The sequence below is a fragment of the Diutina rugosa genome (assembly GCF_008704595.1).
Source record: "Diutina rugosa strain CBS 613 chromosome Unknown scaffold26_size169552, whole genome shotgun sequence".
Lineage (NCBI taxonomy): Eukaryota > Fungi > Ascomycota > Pichiomycetes > Serinales > Debaryomycetaceae > Diutina > Diutina rugosa.
Genome location: NW_022995076.1, coordinates 25,213 through 52,103, shown reverse-complemented (window position 1 = coordinate 52,103; position 26,891 = coordinate 25,213). Strand labels below are relative to the sequence as shown.

Below are 26,891 nucleotides of genomic sequence, written 5' to 3'. Positions count from 1 at the left end.
GGTTATTTAGGGAAATGCATAGGATAGCAAAAGGTTAACAATAAACATTAGTAAAATCTCGGTGTGTAGTTTCTAGTATTGTTGGTGCTTATTGCTCATGAATATGGACATTTGGTTGGGATGTCAACTGAAATGCCAACAATGTTGAACAGTTTTTTGAGATGACCACAATCAAAATATAATGCATTAACAATGGATTTCCAATACCTATACATTGTTTAAGGTATTACTTGATGCGAAATATACGACAACCATACAATATACTTAGAGATTGAAGAGGTAATCATTATCATGGGTGTCGTCGTCGTTCAGGTCGTTTATCGTGATGAAGTCCACGTCCAGCGTGTCCAGCGGTTTCGGCGGCGCCGGCACCCCATAAAATCGACTAAGCAGGGCTGGAGAGATGTATTCTTCGTCAAAGTCAAGCACATCCAGCAGTGGCGGGGGCACTTTCAGCAGCAGCGATCCGGGAGAGCGAATAAACCCGCTAACTCCGAGCTCCTCCTCCACCACGGTAGAGTAGACGCCAGTGGTACCTCCGGAAGTACGCGGTGGCAGTTTAAGCTGGCTTTTAATGTATCGTGGGAGCGCTTGTTCCACCATTGACTGACGTCGACGAGCTCGAGGAGGTGATGGCGTCGCTGGCGCCAACGGCGATATCGGCAGCAGATGACGGGTACTCTTCACCGCTTCTTGTCGCGGGGCAATTGGAGGAGCTGCCGCTAACGTTTGCAGAGGTTCCACAGTGGCTTTGACGGTGACGTGAAGTAGGGTAGGATTGATTGGAGCCGGGTGGGAGTATGGACGTAGAGCAACGTTCTTTGGCTCCTCTGAAGTTGCAGGTTGTCGTGAATGATTATGCTGGTTGACTGCATTCGCTTTGATTTTGTTCGATGATGGTGGTAGCGATGTTGGCTCAGTTGTCGGGGGTTTGGATATTGACGGGGTGTCCCTGTCCGCAGAGCCCAGGGTGGCGGAGGTCAGTTCCGAAACAAACGGGGTTAGGTGTAACCGGTCCAATTGAGCCTCCACAGTCACCAGCGCCAGCTTGCTCGTGGGTAAGTTGGTGAAGAAGGTGGCAACGTCGCCATTCCCGAACAACCGCCGATCAAACTCGTCATCAATGGCGTAAGCGATGAGCTCTGGAGGGATACCCGTGGCGGCACTAGCCTTAGCATAGTCCACTTGGTCATAGAAGAGCCCTGGGTCGTCGAGAGTTCGTCCCACGTACTCGCCTATTGAGGTCATATCATACGCACGGAATTATCGGGGAACACCCGCAGAAGTGGCGCGCTCATGAAATACACGAGAGGATAGTTTCTGGCATAATCACAAATTGATCGGAGCTGATAAAGCTATTATGGACGATCCAATTCTCAAGATACGGTACGTTTGTAACTAAGTTTTGGCTATGCCACAATCTACTCGATCATATTAAATGATCTGAATTTGATAGTGTTCAGAAAAAGGTTACATGTCTTGACAAGGCTTAGTATATGATCCGTGAGATGAGATCAGCTAGTATTTCTGTCATATATCTTGATTTAACCACGTATCCAACAACAGACGACAATACTCTCAACTTGAATAATGGCAATTGTTAGCAAGATCGCGTGACGAACCCTCATTTCATCCGTTGAAAGACGTCAACAACGCCTTCTGAATATTTACAAAGCCTCACATCCAATTGGTGGAGACTGTCATCAGCAATTCGCTTGGGTTGCCATTGAAGCACAATCTTGCGGCAACGCATAACATTGACAACTCTAGAATGCCTACACTTGACGAATGTCCAGAATGGTTTAGTTCTAATTAAGGGAAAACTTATGAAAACCCAAATCATCTGAATTTCTTCAGATGATTTCGAATAAACAGGCGTTTTCACGGCATGTAGCTCGATGATGATGATGATGATAATATTTCTTATTTAAATACCTTCACTGATACCTGAATAGTAGTCACTTGCAATGTTACCGATTCTAAAACAGTTTTACATTTAGCCACAATCTCTTACGTCTTTTAAACCACTTGCAAGAAAGAGAATGAGTCTCATATTGGTGCAGGACACATCTTACCCAATCATGGTACGCAGGCACTTGGTCCAGATACCGGTTCTAAATTGAGATAGCACTTTCGGTGACAACGTTTATGATGAATGAAATGTGAAAGGTCGAGAGTTGACTGTGCAGCTTTGTCGACCGGTTACATCCTGCATATACCAACACGTGCCACTCGTCTAAAATTTCGTTCTCGATTTTTTGAATCCTGCATACTGCGCCGCTCGTCAAAAATTATTTCAAATTATCATTTCAAGTTTTTTTTCGATATTTCTTACATCCTCCAAAACATCTTCTGATTGCTATTATACGTATATTTGAGCTGTGCCGATCATAATTATGGATTCAAAACTCACTTAATTTGTTCTGATGATGGCAGAAGCTCGACCTGAAGATTCCTTTACTACATGCAGGATTCATATGAGAACGCACGTAAAAGCGTCGTATACCACTTTTTCAGTTGAGCTCAAAAAAGTCTCGCAGCCAGCACTACAGCTCATGAAAGCTATTGCAGGGGTAGCATTTTTGATCTACTCCGGATTTACAGTTAGTAGCGCCGTGAGTATCACGAATACTGCATACAGGTAGGGAAGGTAGGGTGCCATAGATTAAACTACGTCAAATCGAATGTTAACTTGCCCAGATATTTATCAACTATACTTCTAACGCCAAAGAATTTTATGGAGCTAATTAGAAGTTTGTAGCAATTTTTTCTGATTTTATATCACACTTTGAAGTTTTTGTTGACAAAATTAAGAAAAATCCCATTTGCTGTTATAAATGTTATTTGCGCCGTATATATCATAGTAGTGTAATCTGTCTCTTTCTTAAGTTCAGTATAGGTGATGAAAGCGCTATTTGAAGAATCATGAACGACATGCACATGCAGTGCTCGTGTGCAGAACTCCAAATTTGAAAGCGCAATATAAGTGCCAGCAACAATGACAGCACCTACTAAACCCTTCAAACTAAATAGATATGCTCTCAGAGTACAATGATGCTTGTCAAAATGGATTAGTCACTCTGTAAGTGCGTTTTACAGCTCAACTTGTTTTGCCTTGCATATTGGTTGATGCACCTGCATACAAACATTGTAATGGACGAGGTGTCAAACCTATTCTATCACTTCTACAAACATGGCAGGTCAATTCCAATGCTCAATAGATGTTATAGACCACGCCACAAACTCAAACTCGTCCGAAAAAAGTTTTGTAAAAATAAAAAAAACTTTTTTTTCCACCGATAAACTCACATAGAGACGCCAATTTTGAGGTGAACTCGTTCAAAATTTCCTTAGATATACTTCTAGTGCCAGCAAATTTTATGGAGCACACGGAGTGATTTCATCAAATTATCCTGATTTTATATCACACTTTTTAGTTTTTTCGAGGAAAATCTTGAAAAATTCAAACAATTCGAAATTGCTGTCACATGTATTATTTGAGCACTGGAAATAACAATGATGTTGTTCATTTTCCTCTAGGGCGTCATTAGCCTCATGGAAAAACTTAGGTAAAGTCTTTCGTATTTTCTGCATATAAAAGTTTTGTGTGCAGGCATGAGGGTGGCAGGCATGATGGTGGTGGGTATGAAATGTGTGTCAAACGCGGTGTTAGCTCTCAAAAAAACCTGTCAAACAAAGAAGACATGCTTACAGACTACAATGGTGCTGAGATCAATGAGCTGAATACCTTGGATGATCTCGAACTCGCTAGCCTCTCGCACGATGCACCCACAAACGAACAATATACTTAGACGAAGTGTTACAACGCCTGCATAGTGACTGCTGCAAACATCACAAGTCGCTGCCAATGTCCACTGAATGGATTAGACTACGTAACAAACTATCCAGGCCGGACTTTAAGCATTGCTGAATATATTTTGCGTACACTGACTGCTCTCAGCGGTGGTTGTCTTCAGATTGTGTAGGAAAAATGACATTATCTGCACCTCAGGTTGAATGTAGTTTTGGTGTGCAAACGCAGGACTTTGTTGAGGTTGCTGTGATTGAATGTGAGAATGGGTTGTCGTTCAACTGTTTCGAATTGTGAATTGCTGTTCACACCATCTTTTCAATTTGAGTGCTTGCTAACCACTGGATGTTTTGCGTTCATCGCTACGAGTAATGTATCGTGATCATCTACGCCATTACTGAGTTGTGTGACTGATTATCTGTTTAATTTACTCTACGATCAAATGATTCAGTTGTAGTGATCCGATTAGTCTTATTGGTGTTCTCTGTGGATACCACTTTGGATTCTCTGGTGTCGATTAACGTAGTCTGGTGTTTTGTGTTCTGAGTTCGGTTGTTTTTTTTACAAGTTTGATTATGGAGTCCACCACCGGGACGGAGCGTCGGAGCCGGAAGCATCCTGAGTGGTGGCTGCTGGTTCTGCATTGGGAGCAGATTCAGCTTGAGAGAATTGAAGCGACGGCGTCAGGGCCAGCTGGCTAGTTTCGAAGATTCGACGTAGCTGAAGCAAGGGCACTCTTCCGGTGTTACCTTCAAGATGGGTTGATGGATGTAGTACACACATAAACGTGTCGCTACAAGTTGCAAATCGCGAGTAAAACACGAATGCCACTAACGTCATAATCGAACTACGCTAGACTGCTGACTGCAGAAGTCTCATGGAGTTATAGGGGAAACTGAGGTAAGCTTGTATGTGCGTTTTCAAATGGATCCTGCATTTAGAGGACGACTTTTCAAGGCTAGCTTTCGCCATTGATAAGACTAGTTGAGTGAGTTCTGATACCCTTTTTGTGATCGGCACGATTCAATTATGTGTGTAATACACATCAGAAGATCTTCTCGACACTAAAAAAAACTTGAAAATAACTTGAAAAAAAAAACAAAAAAAAAAATTTGAAATCATTTTAGACGAGCGGCCAGTGCCTTGTATGCAGAAGTTGACGACTGGCGCGCAATGTTATATACAGGCCGTTATGCATATGCATGATGACGTAGTTGATTGAGCTGTGACAAGCTAAGCAGCACGCTTGTTGCAATGCTTCAACCACTATCATTTCAACTTCACTGATATGCTATCAAAGAATGCAAAATAATGCAGTTCAAGTGAACACTGAGGCAGTTCATGGATAAGATCAGACTTTTTACTTCATAGATTTGTTTGCATCAGAAGTATAGTACATGAATATTCGTGCGAGTTGACGTTCGATTTGAAGAAGTGGCAGCAGTGTTAGAAGAACACATGAAAGAGGGTCGACGAAAATGGTCTCTCTGCTTTATATTACTTGTCTGCAGTTGAAGTATAGTTGGTGTGTGTCCGGGCAAGTCTACGTTGGAATCGGAGGAGTCCAGGCAATACCGCTTGTTTTTCGCTACATACAGAACTGGTAGGCATATGCAGAACACAAGTAGACGTGGCGCTGTCGAGTGTTAAATCCCAGTTATGTCAGTTGTTCTACCACCATCACAATTATAGCATATTTGTTTGCCAGATGCATGATTTTCATGGAGTTGAACGGGATACTAGAGTACATATCGAGGTTGCAAGTACGCCCACAAGTAGACCCTGCATGTGGTGGAAGGATCTTCAGGGTCAAGCTTTCATCATATTCAAGACAGATCGAGTGAGTTCTGATATCTTCTCCATGATTTTAACCGTCTAAATATGTGTGTAATAGCAATTAGAGGTCTATTACGTGGAAAACAAAACTTTCTAAAAAAATCTCGAATTTTTCTTTCAATATGTTTTTTTTTTCTTTAAATTTTGTTTTTCATCTTCTTTGGAGCACTGACTTATAAATCTGGGGTTCGTACACTATATGACCAGTGTTTCCCAGGAGTTGCTCGCGACGTTGGTGATGGCAATCTTTGAGTTGACCCTCCGCGTTTATGCACCTACGACTGTATGTAGGGTGGGTGTTAATGCAAGATATTGCCGGGACTGAATCGCTGCTATCAACCTTACCTTCAACTTAAGATGCAGGTCAACAGATTAGCGTGAGAATTTGCCGAACCTGAAGTTGCGTCAGTGCCGGTAAGGAAGCGACCTATGATACTAATGCCATTGAGTATTGTTGAGTTATGATGGTTACCTCGAAAGGTGTGTTGTATATTGTAAACTATGATTACACGCCGTTTTTGGCCATGTCGTAGATGGCGTAGACGTTCAACGCCGACACTAACACCCAGATAATAACGGCCACTATTGTGGTGATCCAATTGTTGGCGTAGAACCGGTAGCGCTTGCCGTCAATCTCGACCCCGCCTTCAACGTCGTCGGGCAACTCCACTTTCATGATTTGCTTCTTACATGTGAACCAAATAAGTGGCGCTGAGAGCGGCGGTAAAAGAATGGAGATCACCACTTGCGACACGTTAAGCGCCACACCCAACCCGTTACGTCCAATACACACAGAAATAATGAGACAGGGGATAATCGAGATCGAACGAGTGACAAGACGACGCAACCACGGCTTCAACGTCCAGTTGATGTGGCCCTCCGACACCATTTGCCCAGCAATGGTGCACACAATCCCGGCCAGCTGACCGGAGAATAAGAGCGCAAGCATGAAGATGGTACCGACAACGGGAGCCAACAGTTGACTCAAAAGGTCATGGATGGTGTACAAGTCGGCGTCGATGGCTTCGGGAGTACCGTACAACGTCGCCCCAGCGACAATGACAATTGCCGAGTTGACGAAGAGAGCGAACGTGACTAATGTGACCACCAACTCTATCACGGAGAACTTCATGCAGTACTTAATGGCAGCATACGATGGCTTATACCGACGGTAGAAGTACTCAGCTTCTCTCACCTGAATTTGCTGCTTTTCCTTCTCAGCCCGAATGTCTTCGTGCAGCTTAGTCTCGACAAATGGCAACTTCTCCTTAGCCTTGGTCCACCAGTGATCCAGGCCCAGCGACAGTTGTTCCGTGAGAGCCAGTGAAGGAAATTGGGGCAGCAGTTCCACCATCCGCAGACGAAGACGGTTCCACCAAGTGTCAGGACGTTCTGCGGAAGTAGTAGTCGTGGCAGTGGTGACGGTGTCGCTATCGTCATGACTGCAGACAGAGGCCAAGTCGACGTTACCGTGTTGAACATCGTATTCGCGAAGACGAGGAGCCACAAGGCCACTGCCCAAAAAGAGCAGATGGATCATGACCGTGGAACCAACGATCGAGGTGGCAATAGTCATCCCCAGGCCATCAAACATTTGCTTTGACGGGACAAACCCTCTGAACACGTCACGAGCGTTAGCGTGGATAGCGCCTAATTGCACGGCGAAACAGATGACGACCACAAGCACCATCGCCGCCACTGCGTACTCGAAAATCTTGACAAACTTTGTTGACAGGGTATCATTGCGGTACGCCATCAACACAAAGAGGACATCGACAATAGTGATGACGACACCGGCCGGCAACGGGATCCGCAACAAGATATTGAGGGCAATAGCCAGACCAATCACTTCAGCGACATCGGTAGCAATGATGGCACACTCAGCCAAGAACCAAAGCACGTAATTGACTTTAGGCAGCAAGTGTTCACGACAACAGCGGGCAAGGTCGTGGCCAGTGACTGTCCCTAAGCGGATGCATAAGATTTGGAGGAAGATGGCGATGAGGTTCAGCAAGAACACGATAAATAAAAGCGAGTATTGGTTCAGGGCCCCGGCAGTGACACCAGTGGCATAGTTACCGGGGTCCATATACGCCACCAGCACCATGATCCCCGGCCCTACAAACAGGGCGTATTTGCGGAGCACCTGGAGAACGCGGTCCCTTTTGGCGTTGTGGCGGGCCAGCCGCACCTGCACTGATGACGATATCAGCGGTGTGGCCATGGTTGTGTTTCTTGTGGAGTGTTAGCCTGAAAGGTAAACAGTGGGCTAGAGCGGGGGAGGATGCTTATATAGGGGTGGCAGGGGGATCTTCTAGACCGGCACATACCGGATGCAAGTTGGATGTCGCTGGGGGTAGTGCTGCGAAGGTCATTGGTGTGGACACGACCTACACTACCAGCGATCAGATTACGCGGTAACCGTTATTATTTAGCCCCGGAGCAACTAGGACTAGTAGTTTGCAATTGTCATGGACACCAGTCTGCTTACTGTGCTCGGTTTGAGTTATAAGGATCTTGAAAGCTCTTTCAATTGTGAGTTTGTTCGGCCGATGTCGGGGTGTAATTGGCATAACCGTTCGGCAAGGTGCACTCACTGTGCGTTATACATTGCCATGGCACAGCCTGAAAGGGGTGTCCATTACGGAATTACTGCTGCAAATATCCACCGATTGAACACAAGCAGGAAGAGATATACCACGAAAATGTGTGCTAAGGAGATGGCATAGCGTCTCTTTCAAATCCTTGACAATATTCGCTTGCTTCAGGAGTTTTTTGTCGATATTGTCGTGGTAGCCAAGGTACAATCGGCGAGGCTACCCGCCTTGGCACCCTATGTGCTCAAAAGTAGTTTGTGGTCTTTGTTGCCTGACAAATGTCTCGAGGCTCAAGTGAGATGCGACTGTGAGGTGGCATCGCCGGCACTGACCCCTAATGGCAGCGATCAGCGAGATCTACTGTATAATGAACGCTAGAACATTTTCAAGAATCGATGAATTAAACAAATTTTCGTAAGCATGAAACCATTCAGAATTGTTGTCATCAATGCTTAATCAATTGCCCTTATAAAGAGATATTCGACCACATACCAGCATTATTAACATAGCCCACCCATATAAGCTTGCATTAGACATTGCATCCTAGTGCTTGATACTCGTCACCGTGAAAAGGGTCCTCAGGGAGCACCTAGACTAGTTATATGCAGGACCCACACCCGCCAACAATCTTTCGCTGTCGCACTCTCAATCAGGGCAATTGTGGGGTTCACGTGGACAAATCAACCCTGGAGCCGCGCGGCCAGCAACCAATCGCCTCCCCTCGGCACCACACGCCATCCACCACCGCTTCCACACGCCGCCAACCAGCGCCCCTGAACCTTAATTTTACCATCCACAATCACCACAAATAGCTTACTTACTTCTCGATGCCTCTGCCCTGTCAATCTCAAGCCAATTGACCGCCAATTACGCCCCCATTGCTTTCTGCCACCTAACCCCAGTGTTCGACTTCACCCTCGCTTTTTTTCTCCACTCACCCACCCGCCCCCCTCACTCTCCACTGGTTGCCGTGAACAACACCACCGCTGCCACCTCTGTCCACGCCCATTGACTGTGTCTGAGTGGTAATTACCATTGCTCCCAGCAAACGACGTCTCCTGCCCCTAGAGGACGAGTGCTGGCTTCTGAAATCCGCCCGCAGTGACGGCGAGACCATGCCAAATTTATTAAAAAAGCTCACCCACATTTCCAACAAGAACAAGGATATGGACTACTACGCCGAACAGTCGCAGTCAACCACCCCCAATCTCCAGGAACTGCTGTCGCAGTCGTCTCTGGCCACGGCGTTCACCCACAGCGGCGCCCCCACCCCGCACACGTCGCAGCCGACGCTGGTGCCCACCGTGGCCACCGACCTTCTGGTGGCGCTGGGGCAACCGCCGCAGCCAACGACGCTGGACGCCATCTCGGCGCTGTTGTTGCCCCAGCGCTCTACGGTGCTGAAGGGCAAGTACCTGCTCACCGACTTCCAAATCATGAGAACGTTGGGCACGGGGCTGTTTGGCCGTGTCCACTTGGTAAGACTGGTTCACAACGGTCGCTACTACGCCATCAAAGTCTTGAAAAAGCAACAAGTGGTGAAAATGAAGCAGGTCGAACACACGAACGACGAACGCCGCATGCTCAAGCTTGTTGAACACCCGTTCCTCATCCGCATGTGGGGCACGTTCCAGGACTCGCGCAACTTGTTCATGGTGATGGACTACATAGAAGGGGGCGAGCTTTTCTCGCTCTTGCGGAAGCTGCAGCGCTTCCCCAACCCGGTGGCCAAGTTTTATGCTGCCGAGGTGACGTTGGCATTGGAGTATCTCCACAGCCACAACATCATTTACCGCGACTTGAAGCCGGAAAACATTCTTTTGGACCGTAACGGCCACATCAAAATCACTGATTTCGGGTTCGCTAAGGAAGTGAGCACGGTGACGTGGACGTTGTGTGGTACCCCTGACTACATTGCCCCTGAAGTGATCACCACTAAACCTTACAATAAATCGGTGGACTGGTGGCTGTTGGGGGTGCTTATCTTTGAAATGTTGGCTGGGTACACCCCGTTCTACGACTCCACTCCCATGAAGACTTACGAGAAGATCTTGTCGGGGAAAGTGCACTACCCGCTGATCATGCTGGCGGATGTTGTCGATTTGCTTAAGCAGTTGATCACCGCCGACTTGACCCGTCGTTTAGGAAACTTGTCCAATGGTCCTGCCGACATCCGCAACCACCCGTGGTTCGCGGAAGTCGTGTGGGAAAAGTTGTTACTCAAGGATATCGAAACTCCGTACGAGCCTCCCATCACCGCTGGCGTCGGTGACTCGTCGTTGTTCGACCACTACCCCGAAGAGCAATTGGATTACGGCATCCAGGGCGAGGACCCTTACGCCGACGTTTTTAAGGATTTCTAGTCAATAAACAACTATGCAACAGTCGGTGCAATCCGAGTTGAGTAACTAACCTCAAAGAATCTGGGGGAGATCTTGGAGATGATCAAGAGCTTCATTTGGTCTTTGTTAATAACAGCATTTTTTCTTAAGTAGATGGTTGAACATTTTGATCAAACCACTAAATCTGTGGTTCATTTTCTATCGCGTTGATCAAAGATGCTGATTGTATATCGTGTTCATTAAAAGGGTCAACTCACGAATGGATGACGTATTTTCGCCTGCTGGGAATTTACCGGATGGATCCGGATATGTATGAATGGTGGAAACCCGATATCAAGCCAACCTCAGATAGATCTTATTATTGATCAACTTGACTCAGAAATATAAAACTCCAGACCTCAAGTGCATTGTAACATGGCTAAATTAGATGGTGTCGGAAAATTATACCTAGAGCATCTTTGGGTGCACCCAGCTGAGGTAATCGCGTTTCTTGGTACTCAGCCTTCATTAAATTTTATCCAGGGCAACACTAGCCAAATGAATTTGAAGAAACTCATGTCAGAGACTGATCGAGAAACTCCTCACCATGGTTGTTGCCGGTTATCCTTAAAATGGTTATTTTTGACAACGAAGTTGATGTGATGGCATGATGTTTGCACGCCCTGCATACAGCTCTCGGAGATCTCAAGCCCTCTGCACCAGCCGTATACAACCACGTTTGCCGATAATCTGCCTCCCCTCCACCCCCACAATCGCTTTTGACAACCGAGGGGCTTAGGCGTGGGCCCAATGGAGATACCTTGTGATTCCTTCACCGCCAAACGGCTTGCGTGTGCGCCGGCAGAGACGCTCTCCCGAGTGCTGCTGGTGGTGATGGTGGGCGGAATCCCCCCCGGATGGCGCTCGCCCCGGGATAAACGGGCAAAGTCACGTTCCAACATCGTGTCGCTGCTGTCACTGGCAGTCACCAGCGCGCTACCGGACCACGAGGTGGCGAAAGTGACGTATGACGACGTCGAGCTGTGGCGGAAACGCTACCTGCTGGTGCTGACGGGTGACCACTCGAGTGTCACTACGTGGACCGATGCCTCCTCCAAAGAGCCAAGCCCGTTGATGCTGGATCTAGACCTGTTATTGGCGCCGTCGGAAGCATCGGTCCTGACATCAGTGTCGTCGCCATCACCGCTCAAACTGCGTTTTGCCTCCGATGCATCACTCAATATTGTACCCCCAGTGGCAGAGGAGCAATTGCCATTTACTCAGCCACCACAATTTCTTGATACTGGCGATAAACACCATCGGTCAATACCGAAATACGCGATGCCCCCAAAGAGTAAAGCGGTGAAGTCAGGAGCGAAAACCGTGCTTCACGATCTTTCTAAACGTCAACCAAAGAAAGTTAGACGGTACTTGACGAAAATCCTCGCCAAAAAAGTTGGTTCTCGCTGTCTTCGCAGAGAGCGGATGCTAGTGCTCGTTAAAGAGGTTGATGGATTCCCCCTCCACTTTGACGAAACCGAGGTGGTTGAGCTGAGAATTGTTGACAGACTCCAGGAACTCCACGTGCAATTGGTGGTTAGGCAAGAAGAATGTATTGACCCTGAGGACTCCGGCGAGCGGTACTACCTCGAGTTCTTCCAGGATAAAGAACACAAAAAACTCTTGTACAAAGTTCCCTTCGCTGTAAGCGAAGATGGCATGGGGTGCTCGGTGAATTTCTACTCCCAAGTGGATAAACTGTTAGCATTAATTCAACGACGACCGCGGAAGCACACTCGTTGTTTCATTCTCATTAGTCGGCTGCTGGTACTGCTGCTACGGTGGTTGTTTCTTATGGATTTGCTTCTCGGCCGGCCCATTCTGCTTAAGTTGAACGTTTACATCCCTGATCTTGAGTATACCATCAGTATCAGCTTAGGCGAACAGGCTATGGCCCAAATCTTGAAACCAAGAACGACGATGACGCTTACAGACTTGCCTCAGGGAGGCTACCATGTTCTGAGAAACCCTGCCATGCACTTTATGTGGGAACTCATCCGTCGGCAATTTGAACGCCAACGCGACCCAAAGCTAGACAAATGGCTCCATGACGCTGTATTTCCTTGGTTCTGTTTCCGTGAGTACGACCGTTTGGAATGGGCGTTCGATGATCTGGAGGTATTCTTCCTCCAAACGCAGTTGGTCCACCAGTCTTCGGCTACCCTTGAGCTTCGCAGTGTGCAGATTGCCAGTGACAGTTCACCTCCCCTGGTGGAAGGTTTTGTCATTCGAGGAACTGTCCACAAAAAGCATGATTATCTCTTTACCTGTGGCAACTTATTCCTATATTGCGACGGGGCACTAGCATTACCGCCACCGGTTTCGGCAGGAGATCAACCGGAAATTGTTTATGAGGTGTACCCGCTTGATGAAAACAAACGTATTACTTGGCTTAAGTCTCCGTTCGATTGGCAACGTGACGACGAGGCGCGTCGAGAGTATCAGCGAAGGGTGAGTCTTTTCATCCGTCTGCGGTCAATCGTGGAATTACAGCGAGTGGTTGACGTAAAACCTCTGGGTACTGCACAATTTGTCGTGGAGATGGATACCGGCAGCAATCTTCTGTATACGGTGCAACTGACGGCAGTGAGAGATTGCTGGGTGGAACGACTCGGTCATTTGGTTAAGTATTGGCAACAGCGGAGCGTGGAGAAGACCGCGGTGGTGAGAACGGTGAAAACTCGTAATATTCGCCATCTCGGGATCGATGACTACCTTGACTCAAACATCTACGACTATGTGGAGCAAGGGGAGCAGCGCCGGGCGTTTGCTGATACTCGCATGTTCCCTGTGGACCAAGTCACTGGTGGGCGCGTGGTCCTCGCTCTGGGGATGTTATACCTCAAGATGAAAAAGCATGCTAACTGGAATAAAGTGTACATGGTGCTTGTCCCCGGGTACATGTTGTTGTGTCATTATGCGCAAAGATCGAAGCTTGATGGTCGTGTGCGCCGGGATAACGTCCACCAACGGTTTCTTACCCTCCCGTTGTCTCGAAGCTTTGTATACCTGGGAGCACTGACGCTTCCCGATTTGCTTGAGCGGTCGCTGGAACAGTACCATAGCGATCCTGGCCGGGCGCCGTTGCCTCGGTGCTATATTGACGACGGGTGGCGGCTGAGTGAAGAAGAGTACATGCGTTGTTTCACGGTGTGGCTCGGTCTGAAACGGAGGCTTAGAGGCAACAAAGTCGTCGACGAAGCCGCCAACCCGGGGCTCACCAAGATGGCGGCACGGTTAGGGATCACGGGGAAACTGTTGGTGTTTATGGCTCGGCTGCGCCAAGAGCGGGAGCGGTGGATGCAGACGATTCTTTCCGAGATCGACCGCGAGGTTGTCGAGGCCCACGACCACCGCTTGCATCCGGACTACACGTCGCCGTTACAGTAAAGGAATATAAATTACTTAATTGACTATTTCTTTAAATGATACTCTGCGTTTCGTAACTCGTGAATGGCCCACATTGGGGTTATAGCTGTATACGCTGTCCTTGGTAGTGGAGGCAATCGAACACACCAGGTACTCCAGCTCAGCGACGTCTAAGAGCACGCCGGAAAACACCCCTAGGTCGTGGGACTTGTGGTAGGCGGGGAACAGGCGGATGCGCTCGCCGTGGAGCAGCTCCAGCAGCGGTCGTAGCAGCAGTTCTGAGTCGACCCCGACAGCGGCAAATGAGCGGTGTTCGCTAGTCGCCAGGGCAGTGGCGTCTTTGGTCGATCGGGAGACGTTGGCACCGCTGGCACCGGGGGTAGTGTCGTGTTGGTGGTGTCGTCTGAAATGACGGTTGTGGAATCGCTTCCAGCAGGGGACGTAGCGAAGTACGTTAAGTTTGACGAGGAGCAACGGGACGTGTTTGGGTCCCAGGGTCGTCGACATTTAAACTTGGACCATCGTCACCACCTAAAGTAAGCGATGACGATGAGCGAGCGTTCGGCGTTTATATAGACGATCAGTCAGCGCGGGCTCTGCTGCACTGGTGCGTTTTGCCCGCACGCCACCATCAGCCGCATAAATTATTATATCTGGGTAAATATAGCACGGCCCGGGTTATGCGCCCGCAACCGTGTCCACAGGATAAGCGGAAAGATTAATGGCCGTGCTCAGCGCTTGCTCCTCCCACCTGCTACTTTTTTAACTGATCGTACTATGGGGTTGTCAATCCCCTCGTTGGTAACGAAGAGCGACATAAGGGTGACGCACGCATCACCTCCCGGAACGACGGGTACGGCTGACCGTCACGTGCCGAGCCTAGACTGAATACCAAGTAAAATGGAAGTAACGGAAGTGATTGGGATCAGCAGTGGTCGGGACGGTTAAATCGAGTGACCCTTGGTGACTCCTATTTTAACGGTTACGAGATCTCACGCTTGCATGTACCCCCAGCCACGTATAAATCTCCCACACTGCCTCAAAACTCCGCCCCGCGTAGCTCTCAGAGAGGGAGTTAGGGGTCGGTGCCGCGAACATTCGCTGTGTTGATTTTTTTTGTGAGAGCGCAACGTTACATCCGCATGAGGAAAAAATTGCCGTTAGGGGGCTCTCCGGGACCCATCGGAGAGGATGGGCCAAGCCCGGGATGATGAGCAATTTTATTAATAAACGCCATTGACTTTTGCCGAGAAAACACCACTGTGCCGCATTGGCCGGTAATTTTTCCCTCAGGCTTGGCTTTATAGGTAGTGTTCCTCTGAAAAACCCTTCGGCCTAGTCTCAGATTTTGTGTGGATGTGGGCGCACGCTGATTAAGCGCAATTGAGACGCCCACCTGTACGCTAGCGGTAACACCGATGGCCCGCGCCACTGCGGCACAGATTGCAAAGCCCCCTCTCTCATAGAGAATGAAAGAGGAAATTTGATAATGAGCTTACGAAAATTATAAGGTTTCTGAAGAAGAAATTTAAATTTAGTTGAGATTGTGGGCTCCGTCGTAATTATAGTAAAATTAGTTTGAGACATGCCGAGAAAGAAATCTATCGAGTTACTGATCAATTCCTTGAAGACACCGTTGCAAGCATTTGCACGAGGAAAGTGGCAACTGTCTTGGCTAGAAGCAACAATCGGAGATGTGTCTTGGCATACGAATAATTCCGTGACATCAGTGGTTGCTGGCAGACATTGATTCGGAGGCTAATGATTATTGAGAAAAAGATTTTTTTAGGTCAGCGGTAATTGAGAGATGGATTATTGTTGCAAGCTCTTCTTCGGAGCTGTTCATTGAAAACAATTTCCCAGGTTTAGCAACAATCGCTACGTCTTTTTGATCTACCTCAATATTGTTACTTTTGCGTGAACTTCAAAACCAAGGCTTGAAGTGCAAAATTCATACAGGAACTTGGGAGCCAACACGCGGCGAGGACAATACGATGGAGAATTTTCAATTACAATACCAGCGGTTAATCACGGCACTTAAATTCTTTGGGTTGGATTGAGTTTGAGTATCCTTTCAATTTCTGGGAATCTTCCAACGTGCTTGAAGGATACACTTAGAAACCAACCTTTATCCTAGACTGTTAGAAAATGATTAGCAAAAATCTTGGATAACTCGTTTGAATGTGACGACCAAGTCTGAATCCAATATGTTGACATACAATGGCTTAAAGGTGAAAAATACACATCAAAATTGCCGCTTATAAATTCGACCCGGCCCCTATCTGTTCGTTACTTCCAATAATATCAACAAATTTGAAATTATCAGATCCGTATTCCAAAAGGAATGACAGATATTGTGTGTGGAATAATTTGACAATAGTTGAGGCCCACAGCTTCTTATCGTTAAAGTTGTCATTCACCATCAGAAAAAAATTTGTAGTATGCCGTGATATACATAGATGAGAAGACCTTTTCTGCTTAGCGATGGGCAAGACAATTGCAAAAAAGGTTAGCTTTGGAGAGTCCATAATATTTGCTCTCGTTATGGTGTTAAAGAAAACGCATGCCATTAATCGATGGAATGGTTAGGAAAATTTGGACTCTTGTTGTATCTGATTGTATGTGGGATCAGAAAATTGATTTTATATTCATTGCAAAGTCTATTGTCTTGAAACACTTCAGGTTAAATAATTCCAGGTGGTATTATTTGATCTGTCAAATACCGTTGTGCGTGCGAATAGCAAAACGCGAGATTTTGTCGTGCGTTTACCAAAATTGATATATTACATTCATGGACATTAAAATCCAATTCATAAAATTAGTCACGTGACTAGTGCTTACCTGATTCAGCGACCTTCTTAGTGATCGCGAAGCCTGTCTTCCATGGTGAAGACAGAGTAATTCATATTTCTCGTGAGCTACCCGAAGAAAGCTACTCTATCATGACTTCCAAAGTAGAAACGTATTTTTCTCTTCCACAATTGCATTAACCTACTACTCCTTAAACCTTTTTGTCTCGCTATTGACAGCGCCGCACCGCGATCAATACCACTCCCATGGACCTCACACCGCTCTTTGACCAGTGCACAAAGATTGTGCTGAGCGAGCTTAAGAGCAAGGTCAAACCACCGAAGAAAAACCGCAATGCCGAGTTCATTGTCGACGACACTTTCATCAAGGAATGTGGGGAGCTTGACGCTGTGATCAATAACCTTGAACAGTTCATTGCTCGCGTCAAGCCCACGTACCAAGACATCGATAACTTCAGTGTCGATGAGAAAACCCAGGTTGACCAAGACTTTAGCATCCAAATGCAAAAGATGTATCAAAAGCTCAAGCTTCTCCAGGAGTACGAAAACAAACGGGAGCAAGTGACAAAAGCTCCTCGAAAAGGCGTAATTGCCACGTTATTGGGCGACGTACTGGAGAAGGAGTTATGGCAGACTCAGGTGGCCACTCACCGTACCCAAATCCTCAAATACCTCAACATTCGGCTCAACGCTGTGGGTAAACTGTTCGATGCCATCCAACGGAAACGCATGCAACGTGAGCGGCAATTGAACTTACTCAACTTCCAAAACATCGACGACGATGGTGGGTTGGACTTAAATAATCAGGACTATGCTGCTCTTCTTCAGGAAGAAGAACTGCGCCAGCAATTAGCCGCCCCTCAATTCACAGACGTCCAAGTTCAACAACTAGAGGAAGAGAATAAGGAGCTTTTGGCGCTTAAGCTGAAACAGCTCAAGCTGGTGGAACAATTGCACACGCTGATGGTGGACATCGTCAACCTTCAAGCTGAACTTACATTTCAATTAGAAACTCAAGCCGATCAGATCGACAACCTCATGGAAGCACAACTGCAAATGGAAATTGACGTGAGTCTGGGGAATAAGGAGATGAGGCTGGCCACCAAAAAGAACAAACGAGCCGCTAACATTTTGGTGACGCTGATCTACTGCATTGGCATCCTCATCGTGGTGGTTGACTTCATCAAATTTATATAATGAGATAATAATGACTATACCGGCACCTGTAATTGGCATTTTGGTCGTTAAAGCAATTACCCCACGCTTCTTTTCACATTGTGCAGGGATGGCTGTGCCGAGGGAATGTGTCACGCCGCGCATTCTATCATATGCAACCGAACTTCATCAGCCGAATACGCTCGGGACCAGCCACGCCCAACTCCGAGGCTTCTCGGGTTTGACTCGAAACCATCTGCTTCTAGCCACATGATGATTACCTTTACGTTCAGGTTCAAACCGATCTTGAACAACGGTAGAGTATGCGTAAGTCAATTGCACCAATTTTACAAATGGACACTAGCTACCGATGACATCGGTACTACTATCCTCGCATTGACCCTGGACAGCAGAATTTTCCTCTTTCTTTCGCCATATGTTAATGGCTTCTCCCATGGTAGCATATGTGCCTCTGGTAGTATATTCCTCGGCTTCCATGCGCACACCTCATCCCTCGGTAAAGGTTCGCTCCGAGATCTTGCCGAGGAAGAAGTCCGTTTCTTTTTACCGAAAGCCATGAAATATATAAAGATAGTCTCCATCGTAGTTTTTCTTCATCAAACAGCTTTGAATACAACAATCTCAACAATGGACGCTTCTCCCCTTTACTACTACGTTCACCACGAAGTCCCCGAAGCCACTGTGCGCAGAGCCATGGTCTCCAGACGGATGGGTACCCTCCTCACCACCACTGCTCCAGTGGTTGTTGGCTACGCCATGATGAAGATGGCTTTGACTGCTTAAGTCTTGACATTTGTTTCGATTATACGCTCAACAATTGGTTGAGTTCGGTCTTTAAGGCCAATTGCATATTATGGGTTAGCATGTCATGGGTTATGACAACAACAATGAATACATAAGTTTAATATAACGCTCTTACGGATTGTTACAATAGATCATTATTCAATCGGAAAGTCGTAAATTGGTAATGATTTCGATAAAATACGAGTTCGTTGTAATACTCGTATACGTCAAGCTTTTTATACGACACGATAAGAAAACCTGTAAGTTGTATAACATGCGAATAGTGAAAGTCCATACTGGACCTAACCAAAACGCTACCTTCATTTGGCTGAAATTTTCAGGCTAATACACAGTTTTGTGTGTTTTCTTGGTATAACGAGACTCTTTCAAAGCTTAAGCACAATAGCTTGCTCTCAATAGGTACACTATGGTCGTGCGCTCAGTGTGGAATAAGTGGACTGCTTCCAACGCCAGTATTCTGTGGCTAATTGTCAGCGACCAGCCGTAGGCAAATAAGAAGCTCAAGTTTTCGTTGATCTAAACGTGAAGCGCGATGTATTTAGTGCCTATAAAGTTGAATTCTTCGCTTGTGAATTGGAATGAAGGTAGTCATTCTCGATTTGAACGAAAATGCAAATACCAAGTTTCGCTTATGCCTCATAAATCGCAATGTTGCGNACCAAGTGTTGTATTAAGTTGGGTGAAAGTCGTGTACTACTCGAAATAGCCAAACGTAAAAAGGGCGGGATGTCGAGACCAACATTACTTCAAACTTGATACCTTTCGATAACTGTGTTTAGATGCATATGGTTGTAATCTCGACACCCCGCCGGGTATGTGCTGGGTCTGTACGGTGTATGCAGGGCGTGCATCCAACGAGCGGGTGACTTCAGCTCAGCCTAGGGTTGAACACCTTAAGCTGCCCGCACCGTGACAACTCCGTTGCCGGAGTTATCACGTATGCTTCTATATAATACTCACGCGGACTCCTCCCGAGTGCACCACCGCCGGAACCTACCGGCGAATACCCATGCCCCGGTCACCTACCGGTAAACCTATACCGGTGTGTAAGTATCTTCGACGGGGTATTCCTCCAAGGCCGAACAAACTATACAACAGTTGTGTACAGTCCGCGTGGCCTAATGGTAAGGTATCACTTTCCGGCGGTGGGGATTGCGGGTTCGAGTCCTGCCGTGGACTGATCTTTTTGCCATTTGACTTCTCCGAACACTCAGATCTCTACGATTTATCATTGTTTCCAGTTCTTGCCTATCACGAAGCTTTCCAGGAAGTCTTTTGTGTCATTTATATATGTATATCTCGGTGCGCGACAAACTCAAATATAGACGACATCCCACTTTAGTGAGACCAGCTTAAATAATCGAGGACCCTTGAACAGAGTTCCCATAAACCCATCGAATTGATTCCACTTGATGGTCAAGCTATCAGTATCCTCCAATATCGCATTGAAGCAGAAGTAAACGTCACCAATTTTCAAGTGAATGTCGGCTGATTCTATATGGATGTGGCAATCCACTACCCAGTCCCAGCCTTGAGGCAGCTGACTCCACTTTGCTTCGGTGCCATTAATGTGACACAGGAGTATACGAACCATTGTCGGGCAACATTTGTGGATTGTCATTCTGGTGATCGTGACCAGAACATAGTGGGGTTGATCCAATACCAACTGCGGGTGGTCGGTGTAATACTGCAAGTACCGTTTCTGTGATTTAATTGATACTCCTTGTCCAGCAAACCACCTCATCCGGCATTTGGTGAACTCTTTGAGAATATCATCGAGCGACTTCAGGCTGCATAATTGCCGATGTTGGTGCATCAAATACCAACAACAGAAGGTACCACTTCTTCCCTTACCTTCAAGACAATGGAACACTGCCACATTTTTCTCGTCCCGTGCTAACCAAGTATCAACTTCAGCACACACTTGTTGCAACTGCGAAATGGTGGGGGGATTGTGATCATCCACGGCATGCTCACTCACTTTAAAAAAAGCTTGATGGTTCGAGTATTCGCTAGGTTCCCGTTGGAAGTTCCACAAGTGCCAATTAAACCCATGAGTCTCAAGAAGATATGCGAGGGTTACAGAGGTGGGACTAGCTGCGACCAAGACACGGGGAGTGATGTAAACTAAATCCACCGTCTCCCCATTCCAGTTTACTTTATGCTTAGCAAGGCCATACATCTTTCTCAAAAGGTTCTGGTTTGTCATGACAATGATATGCGCTCGACGTGTGACATACTTATAAGACTGTGTAGATACTCTGTACTCTGCAGAACTCGGAACTCGTGAAAATGAATTTGATTATAGCACTATAAAATTTGGAAACCCCAGTGGTATTGTCACGATTCAATCGAGACGTTTTTGAAGTTTTTCACCGCACGCAGACGCCGCATGGGCAGGCCCAGCGGTGACGAGACAGCAGGGTAGGTAGCAGCAGAGGTATTGGAGCCAGTAGCCGACCCGCGGCGCCGCACCACCACCGTGCCGTAATTGCGGTTGAGTGAGTAGTCTCCTACCTCTCGAGCCGAAAGGATCGTCAGTTGACGGGAAATCATCAGCTCGCCATCGGCAGAGTCGTACTCAAGCATTTCGCCAAGCATCAGACGGCGGTTCATGGAGAAGTGCTTCAGTTGCGAGTCCAACGTTGCTGTCAGTTCCGCTGACTGAATAGAGGCAACATCAGGCTTGGCCAGCGATTGTCTCAGCACCGAGATTTCGTTCAGCTCGAAGATAGGCGTTGCTTGACGGTCCTCCATGTACTGTCTGAACTCGTTGACTTCCTGGCGGAGCTTAATGCGGCTAGTGACAACTGCCTTGAGGTACATACGCCACAAGTCTACCATATGAGCGGTGGAGATGTCAACCTCGTCCTCAAACACAAGCTCTTTCCCTTCAGGAGAGCTCGAACTGGGATCGTAGTATGCATCGAGCACACTGAGGTCGGTTGGGTTCTTGCCAGCGGGCTTAGCTTTTTGCGAGATGACGCGTTCGGTGATCGGGGGTTGGGCTGTGGTCTTGTGTGGAGGAGTAGGAGGCACTTGCTCGTGCTGGTCATTTTGCCCTTGGTATTGCTCCAGATGCTTTTGTTTAGGGGATTTAGTGGGAGTTTTGGTGGAAGTTTTAGAAGGGGTCTTGTTGGGAGTCTTGGTTGGCGTTTTCGGCGGTTGAGTGAAAGGAAGCTTTTTGCGCTGCTTTTTGAGAGCACCCCCGGAGGTTTCAGCGTACTCTGGCGTATCGGAAACCTTAGGGTTGGTCACATGTTTGGGTACATGTTGACGAGGCAGCTCGTGCGGTTTGCGCGACGGTTCCGCTATCGATATCACCAGAGACAACTCGTGTTTACTCAGCATCTCACGAAGTTGCTTGCGATCAACTTCACGGTCACGGGTTTGGAGTTCCAGGAAGGACACCTGTTGCTGATCAATATAATTGAACAAGTGGCGCATTCTCCCTTCAGCCTCGACCTGTTGAGCATGTTGAGCTCGCTGGACTTCTTGAGCGGACTGAGTATGAGGGAACGTAGGGTGGCTGGTGGTAGCTCCAGCAGCGCGTTTGACATCATCGTTGAGCAGGCTGATGCGGTGAGTGCCTTGGCCCAAGTTGGGGTTGTTCATCGGGGCCAGCACCGATAACCCTCGTCTGAGAGCCTCCACCACTTCGGGGTTACGAGGCTTCTCACGGTATTTGCGCTTAAGAGTTCTCAGTCTCCCCTGGATCAGGGGTGATCGATTAGCTGGGGTCAGCGCTGTGAACAAGCGACATCTAAGCGCTCTGAATGCCTTCTTCATTCGTAACCACATACGGTAGATGACCAGGCCTTTCTTGAAACGGATAGCATTGCGACGACTAAGCGGTGAGTCCACCAGCAGCAGCCGGTCCACGACCAGCACCGATTGCGGACGAGGACGCCGCTGAAAGAGGCGTGGCCGGCGACGAGCGCTACTGGAAGCGTCGTGGGGCAGACCTCGGGTGGAGAAAATGGTGGCCTGAGACTCCATCAGATCACTGATGTCACGGCCGATATTGTGGACCGAAGCTTGCGGGGCAGAAGACAGCATTGGCAGACGGCTCAGGGGCGACGGGCGCAGCTTGGAGGCGAGCTTAGCGTCGGGGACCTCGACCAGAATGAACGACGCAAGCAGGAGGTTATCAAGTTTTTGCGTGGTGTGGGGGTTTTGCTGGTCGATGATAAACTGGGAGAACCGCTTGGGCACCTGATTAAAATCGTCCGCATGTTTAGCCGCGGCGGCTGGGCGCGGCAGCCGAGCCAGCAGTCCGTGGTGGCCACTGCCGGGAGCCATTGGCGGCACTAGCGGCGACGGGAACAGCAGTGGCGGGAGCTTGGGCGAGGGGAAAAGACGGTCGGTGTCGAGGGACGAATACACCAGGCTCACCAGGGTGGGGTTGCTGAGGTGGGACGAGCGGTGGTGCCGTCGGTTCTGGGGTACAAGATGGGAGGCGACGTCCATTCCCGGCTCTGGTACATATATAAACCTTGATCTGAGTATTTTAAAACTCTGTTGGCCGGCGCCCCGCCTGGTTTTGTGGGCTCGGCGCACACTGTACCTGATTCGGCATAAAGGTAAACACGGGGCTGGATCGTCAGCCAGCGCGGTAAAACGGGAGAGGCGTTAGCAACGGCTAAATCAAGCCAGTGGTCGTCTGAGTAGTAAGGGGCGGTCGGAGAGTGGTCATTGGTGGTTTCAAGAGTTACATGGTGGTGTAAAAGTCGAATCTTTTCGCTTCCCTAGAGCAAGAGCATGGAGGGTCACGTTGCTGTCTGCGGCGTGGTGGGTGGGAAGAGAATGTCTAAGGAGGGAGACTGCTGGTGCGCACACGCTAAGGCGTAGAATGAGGCGATAGCACTGATTGACTACGACGACATTTCACCATAGTTTGAAGGTAATTTCTGGATAATAGAATTTTCAACAATGGCCCCAGCAGAGGGTTAGTAAACAAAGCTAAATTTTAGGTTCACTAGTGGACATCCCTGATCACTCTATCCCCTACTCCTGAGTTTGTGTCGACGCAAAGACGGTAGATGTGCATCGTCTATGCCGAGTATATGACGAACCATCTCAGCGACTGATGTTGCATTGGCAGCACGGTGCATGTGCTGCTCAGTATCTGGCAATTTGTCCCCCGATAGGCGTCATCGCCCAAAGCTTAATTTGTCAAACGTACGCCAACGTCGAATGAATAGTCCCTGTTCAGGGTGCTAGGGCAGATATGATCTTCTGTGATATGCTGTCATTACCTCTAACTGCTGCGGTTGCATGATGACGTGAGGAGTACTGAGAAGATGCCTTACCATTGTGCTGTGTGCCACGGGGGACCTAATTTCACCTGTACCCTGTAAACTAGTGGCGTGTGTCTACGCTTGCATTGCCAGAATGAAAAATGCGTGTACTATTAGTGTATACGGTGCTACTTTTACTCGATGACTTCTTCCTTTTCCTCGATGATCTCCTCCTTGATCTCCTCGATGGTTTCGACCTGGACGTCGGAGTGGGCCTCTTCGTTGTGGGCGTACTTCGACCGGTATTCTCTCCACTTCTCCAACGCCTTTCTGCGGGCTAGGATCGCCTCGCGCACGGCGGCATCGGCTTCCATGGCGTCCAATTCGTCGAATTGAGCCAGGTATTCGCGGAGGTTGGTTCTGACCTTCTTGCGGTCGTTGGCCGATAACAACGACGCCGGGCGGGGACGCCAGATGAACTCCTTGAATTGTTCCACCGTCTGGTCGCGCACTTGGTTACCAGTAAATTCGTACAAGTGGTACCCGTTGTCGATGGCGTGGATCCACGCCGACGACCACGCGGCCAACAAACGACCCGAGGGGTCCCATTGCAAGTTGGTCATGGCGGTGTACTTTTCCGTCTTGAGCAACTTGATCTTTTCCTTATCGTCGTCGAACTGAGTGTCGTAGAACTCAAGCTCACCGTTGTTACGCAAGATGGTGGCGATGACGGCGTAGCGGCCCTTGGGCGACCACACGATGGTGTTGGAGTGCTTGTTGGGGATGGCCTTCACCGGCTTGTATGAAGTAGCAGCAGTCTTCTTGGTACCCTTTTGGGCTTCGGGCTCGTAGAAAGTGATGGTGTTCTTGGGGATGGCGGGGTTGTTGTTGCCGTCGTCAAGACGAGAGATGGTGATGAACTTCTCCGACTTCGGTTCAAAAGCGAAGTTAACCACCACGTCCTTAAGCTCGACCTTTTCCACGGGGATGTCCTTTTCGGTGGTCTTGAAGAACTCAAGATTAGTGAAAAGAGTCTTCCCGGACTTGGTGTGCCGGTCAACCTTGACACACAACAACTTACCTTCCGATTGCCAGTGCATCTTACAGTCAGACACTTGGAACAAGTTGACGGTACGCAACACTTCACGCGACGGGATCTGCATCACCGCCACTCTCGCGGTCTTGTTCGGCGATTCGGGGGTCCAGTACGACAACAAGTGGGCGGGGGCTTCACCCTTTTGACCACCGGCCAACTTAACGCCGGCAGGGGCCCATTCGAAGTCGACAATGTCGTCGATCTTGATAAGCTTCTTGTCCAACAATTGGAAGGTTTCGGTTTCGTAGACGGCAAGAGCGTCGGGCCCTTGACGAGCACAGTACTTGTCGTCGTAAGACCACTTGACCAACGGCCACGGCATTTCCTTTTGCCCTTCCAAGTAAGGCGGCAAAGCGAACGTCCGCACCGGTTCGTTGGTGGTCAAGTCCCAGATGACCAACTTGTGGCCAATCGACTCCTTCGAGAAGGGGAATTCCGCTTTTTGTTCAGCCGATTCGGGCAAAGTGATGGGGAGGGGCGACAACGTCACCATGAATCTTTCCGTGGGCGAGAAGTCGACGAGTCTCACCTGGTTGTGGAAGAACTTGGCCACCTTGCGGAAGTCCAGAGCCCCCCACGCTTGGACACCTTGCGGGTGGATCGAGAACAAGTAGGTCCCCTTAGGCGAGAACTTGGCATACTTAGAGGTGAAGCCCTTTCTCGGTTCGACCACGGGCTCGGGTTCGCGGCCCTTCTTGTTCCAGAACATACCGACGGTCTCCGAGTAGTGGAGAACGATTTGGTCTCTACCGGTGGGGTCTTGCAACCACAGCTTGAGGTAGCCGTGCGATTCGAACGGCTTCACTTCGGGTTCGACGAATTCCGTCGAGATCTTGCCTTCAGCACCGTACTTTTCCACGTCGGACAACCGGTTGACAAGCAATCTGTGGTTTTGATCGAGCTTCTTGCCGTTCAATTGCTTGATGGCCTTCATCGCGTCTTCGGCCTTTTCGTATTGGATGAAAAGGTAACCCTTGGTCTTGCCGTTTTCGAGAGGCATGAACAAGCCTTCTTCGCCTTCAACAATGGTGCCGGCGCCCCCAAACAACTTGCGCAACACCTTGGTAAGCACGGGCACCTTAGCCTCGGGGGCGATGGGAGCGCCATCGACAACAACATAGTTGTTGAGGTCGATCGACACCTGGTATTGCTCCTCCAAGTCGGAGAAGTCGATATCGGTGAGATCGATCTCTTTCTCGATATCGGCGTCGAGATAAGTAGGCTCAGACATGTTCGTTACGTGAAAAGTTTTCGCGCGATGTGGAGAGATCTACGAAGCACTCGCGACAGTTAATACGAAAAAAAAAAAAAAGAAAGAGCGGCGAGATAACGGGGATAATAGTATGAGAGAGTGGGGCGATGAAAAATAGACAGCATGAGGTTTTCGAAGAACCAGAGACATTAGTGAATATGGCAAAAACTTGTGCCGGCCCCAGGAATCGAACCTGGGTTTGTTCGGGGTTGTGTCGCCACAACGAACCGTACTAACCACTATACTAGACCGGCTTCACGGATTTTTGAGCTTTCAGGATTTTTGGACGTAATTAGCGGTTTGTAAGATTTTCCGCCTATCTGCCTATATTTTAGCCTTTCGCATGATCGGATGACATTTTCAGGCTTTGGGGAATTCATTTACTGGGATAAGTACAGTTTCACTGTCTCGAATACATTGATAAACGTGTCGTATACCATCAAAATGGAGGGTACAACAATGTATAAATGTACAAGTGTAGTTGCTTTCCACACGCATTGACACTAGGTCTCAAACATG

The 26,891-nt window shown here is 48.2% G+C and overlaps 7 protein-coding genes across 7 annotated transcripts; 3 read left to right on the top strand and 4 right to left on the bottom strand. All coding sequences in view use genetic code 12, as the record gives it.

The window, feature by feature from the left end:
- Positions 1–264: 264 nt before the first annotated feature.
- DIURU_000589 (uncharacterized protein) lies at positions 265–1,248 on the bottom strand (the record flags this gene model as incomplete). The annotated part of the gene is made up of 1 exon (XM_034158853.1): positions 265–1,248. One exon carries the CDS (start codon positions 1,246–1,248, stop codon positions 265–267), a length of 984 nt encoding a protein of 327 aa, XP_034014578.1.
- Positions 1,249–6,152: 4,904 nt separating this feature from the next.
- DIURU_000588 (NRAMP family metal ion transporter) lies at positions 6,153–7,871 on the bottom strand (the record flags this gene model as incomplete). The annotated part of the gene is made up of 1 exon (XM_034158852.1): positions 6,153–7,871. The coding sequence occupies one exon, from the start codon at positions 7,869–7,871 to the stop codon at positions 6,153–6,155; it is 1,719 nt and encodes a 572-aa protein (XP_034014577.1).
- Positions 7,872–9,410: 1,539 nt separating this feature from the next.
- On the top strand, positions 9,411–10,607 carry TPK2 (cAMP-dependent protein kinase catalytic subunit; the record flags this gene model as incomplete). The annotated part of the gene is made up of 1 exon (XM_034158851.1): positions 9,411–10,607. One exon carries the CDS (start codon positions 9,411–9,413, stop codon positions 10,605–10,607), a length of 1,197 nt encoding a protein of 398 aa, XP_034014576.1.
- Positions 10,608–11,459: 852 nt separating this feature from the next.
- DIURU_000586 (uncharacterized protein) lies at positions 11,460–14,015 on the top strand (the record flags this gene model as incomplete). The annotated part of the gene is made up of 1 exon (XM_034158850.1): positions 11,460–14,015. One exon carries the CDS (start codon positions 11,460–11,462, stop codon positions 14,013–14,015), a length of 2,556 nt encoding a protein of 851 aa, XP_034014575.1.
- Positions 14,016–17,050: 3,035 nt separating this feature from the next.
- UFE1 (Ufe1p) lies at positions 17,051–18,001 on the top strand (the record flags this gene model as incomplete). The annotated part of the gene is made up of 1 exon (XM_034158849.1): positions 17,051–18,001. One exon carries the CDS (start codon positions 17,051–17,053, stop codon positions 17,999–18,001), a length of 951 nt encoding a protein of 316 aa, XP_034014574.1.
- A 3,123-nt stretch (positions 18,002–21,124) lies between these two features.
- DIURU_000584 (uncharacterized protein) lies at positions 21,125–23,254 on the bottom strand (the record flags this gene model as incomplete). The annotated part of the gene is made up of 1 exon (XM_034158848.1): positions 21,125–23,254. The coding sequence occupies one exon, from the start codon at positions 23,252–23,254 to the stop codon at positions 21,125–21,127; it is 2,130 nt and encodes a 709-aa protein (XP_034014573.1).
- A 964-nt stretch (positions 23,255–24,218) lies between these two features.
- Positions 24,219–26,351, bottom strand: PRT1 (translation initiation factor eIF3 subunit b; the record flags this gene model as incomplete). Its single annotated transcript, XM_034158847.1, has 1 exon — positions 24,219–26,351. The coding sequence occupies one exon, from the start codon at positions 26,349–26,351 to the stop codon at positions 24,219–24,221; it is 2,133 nt and encodes a 710-aa protein (XP_034014572.1).
- Positions 26,352–26,891: the final 540 nt, after the last annotated feature.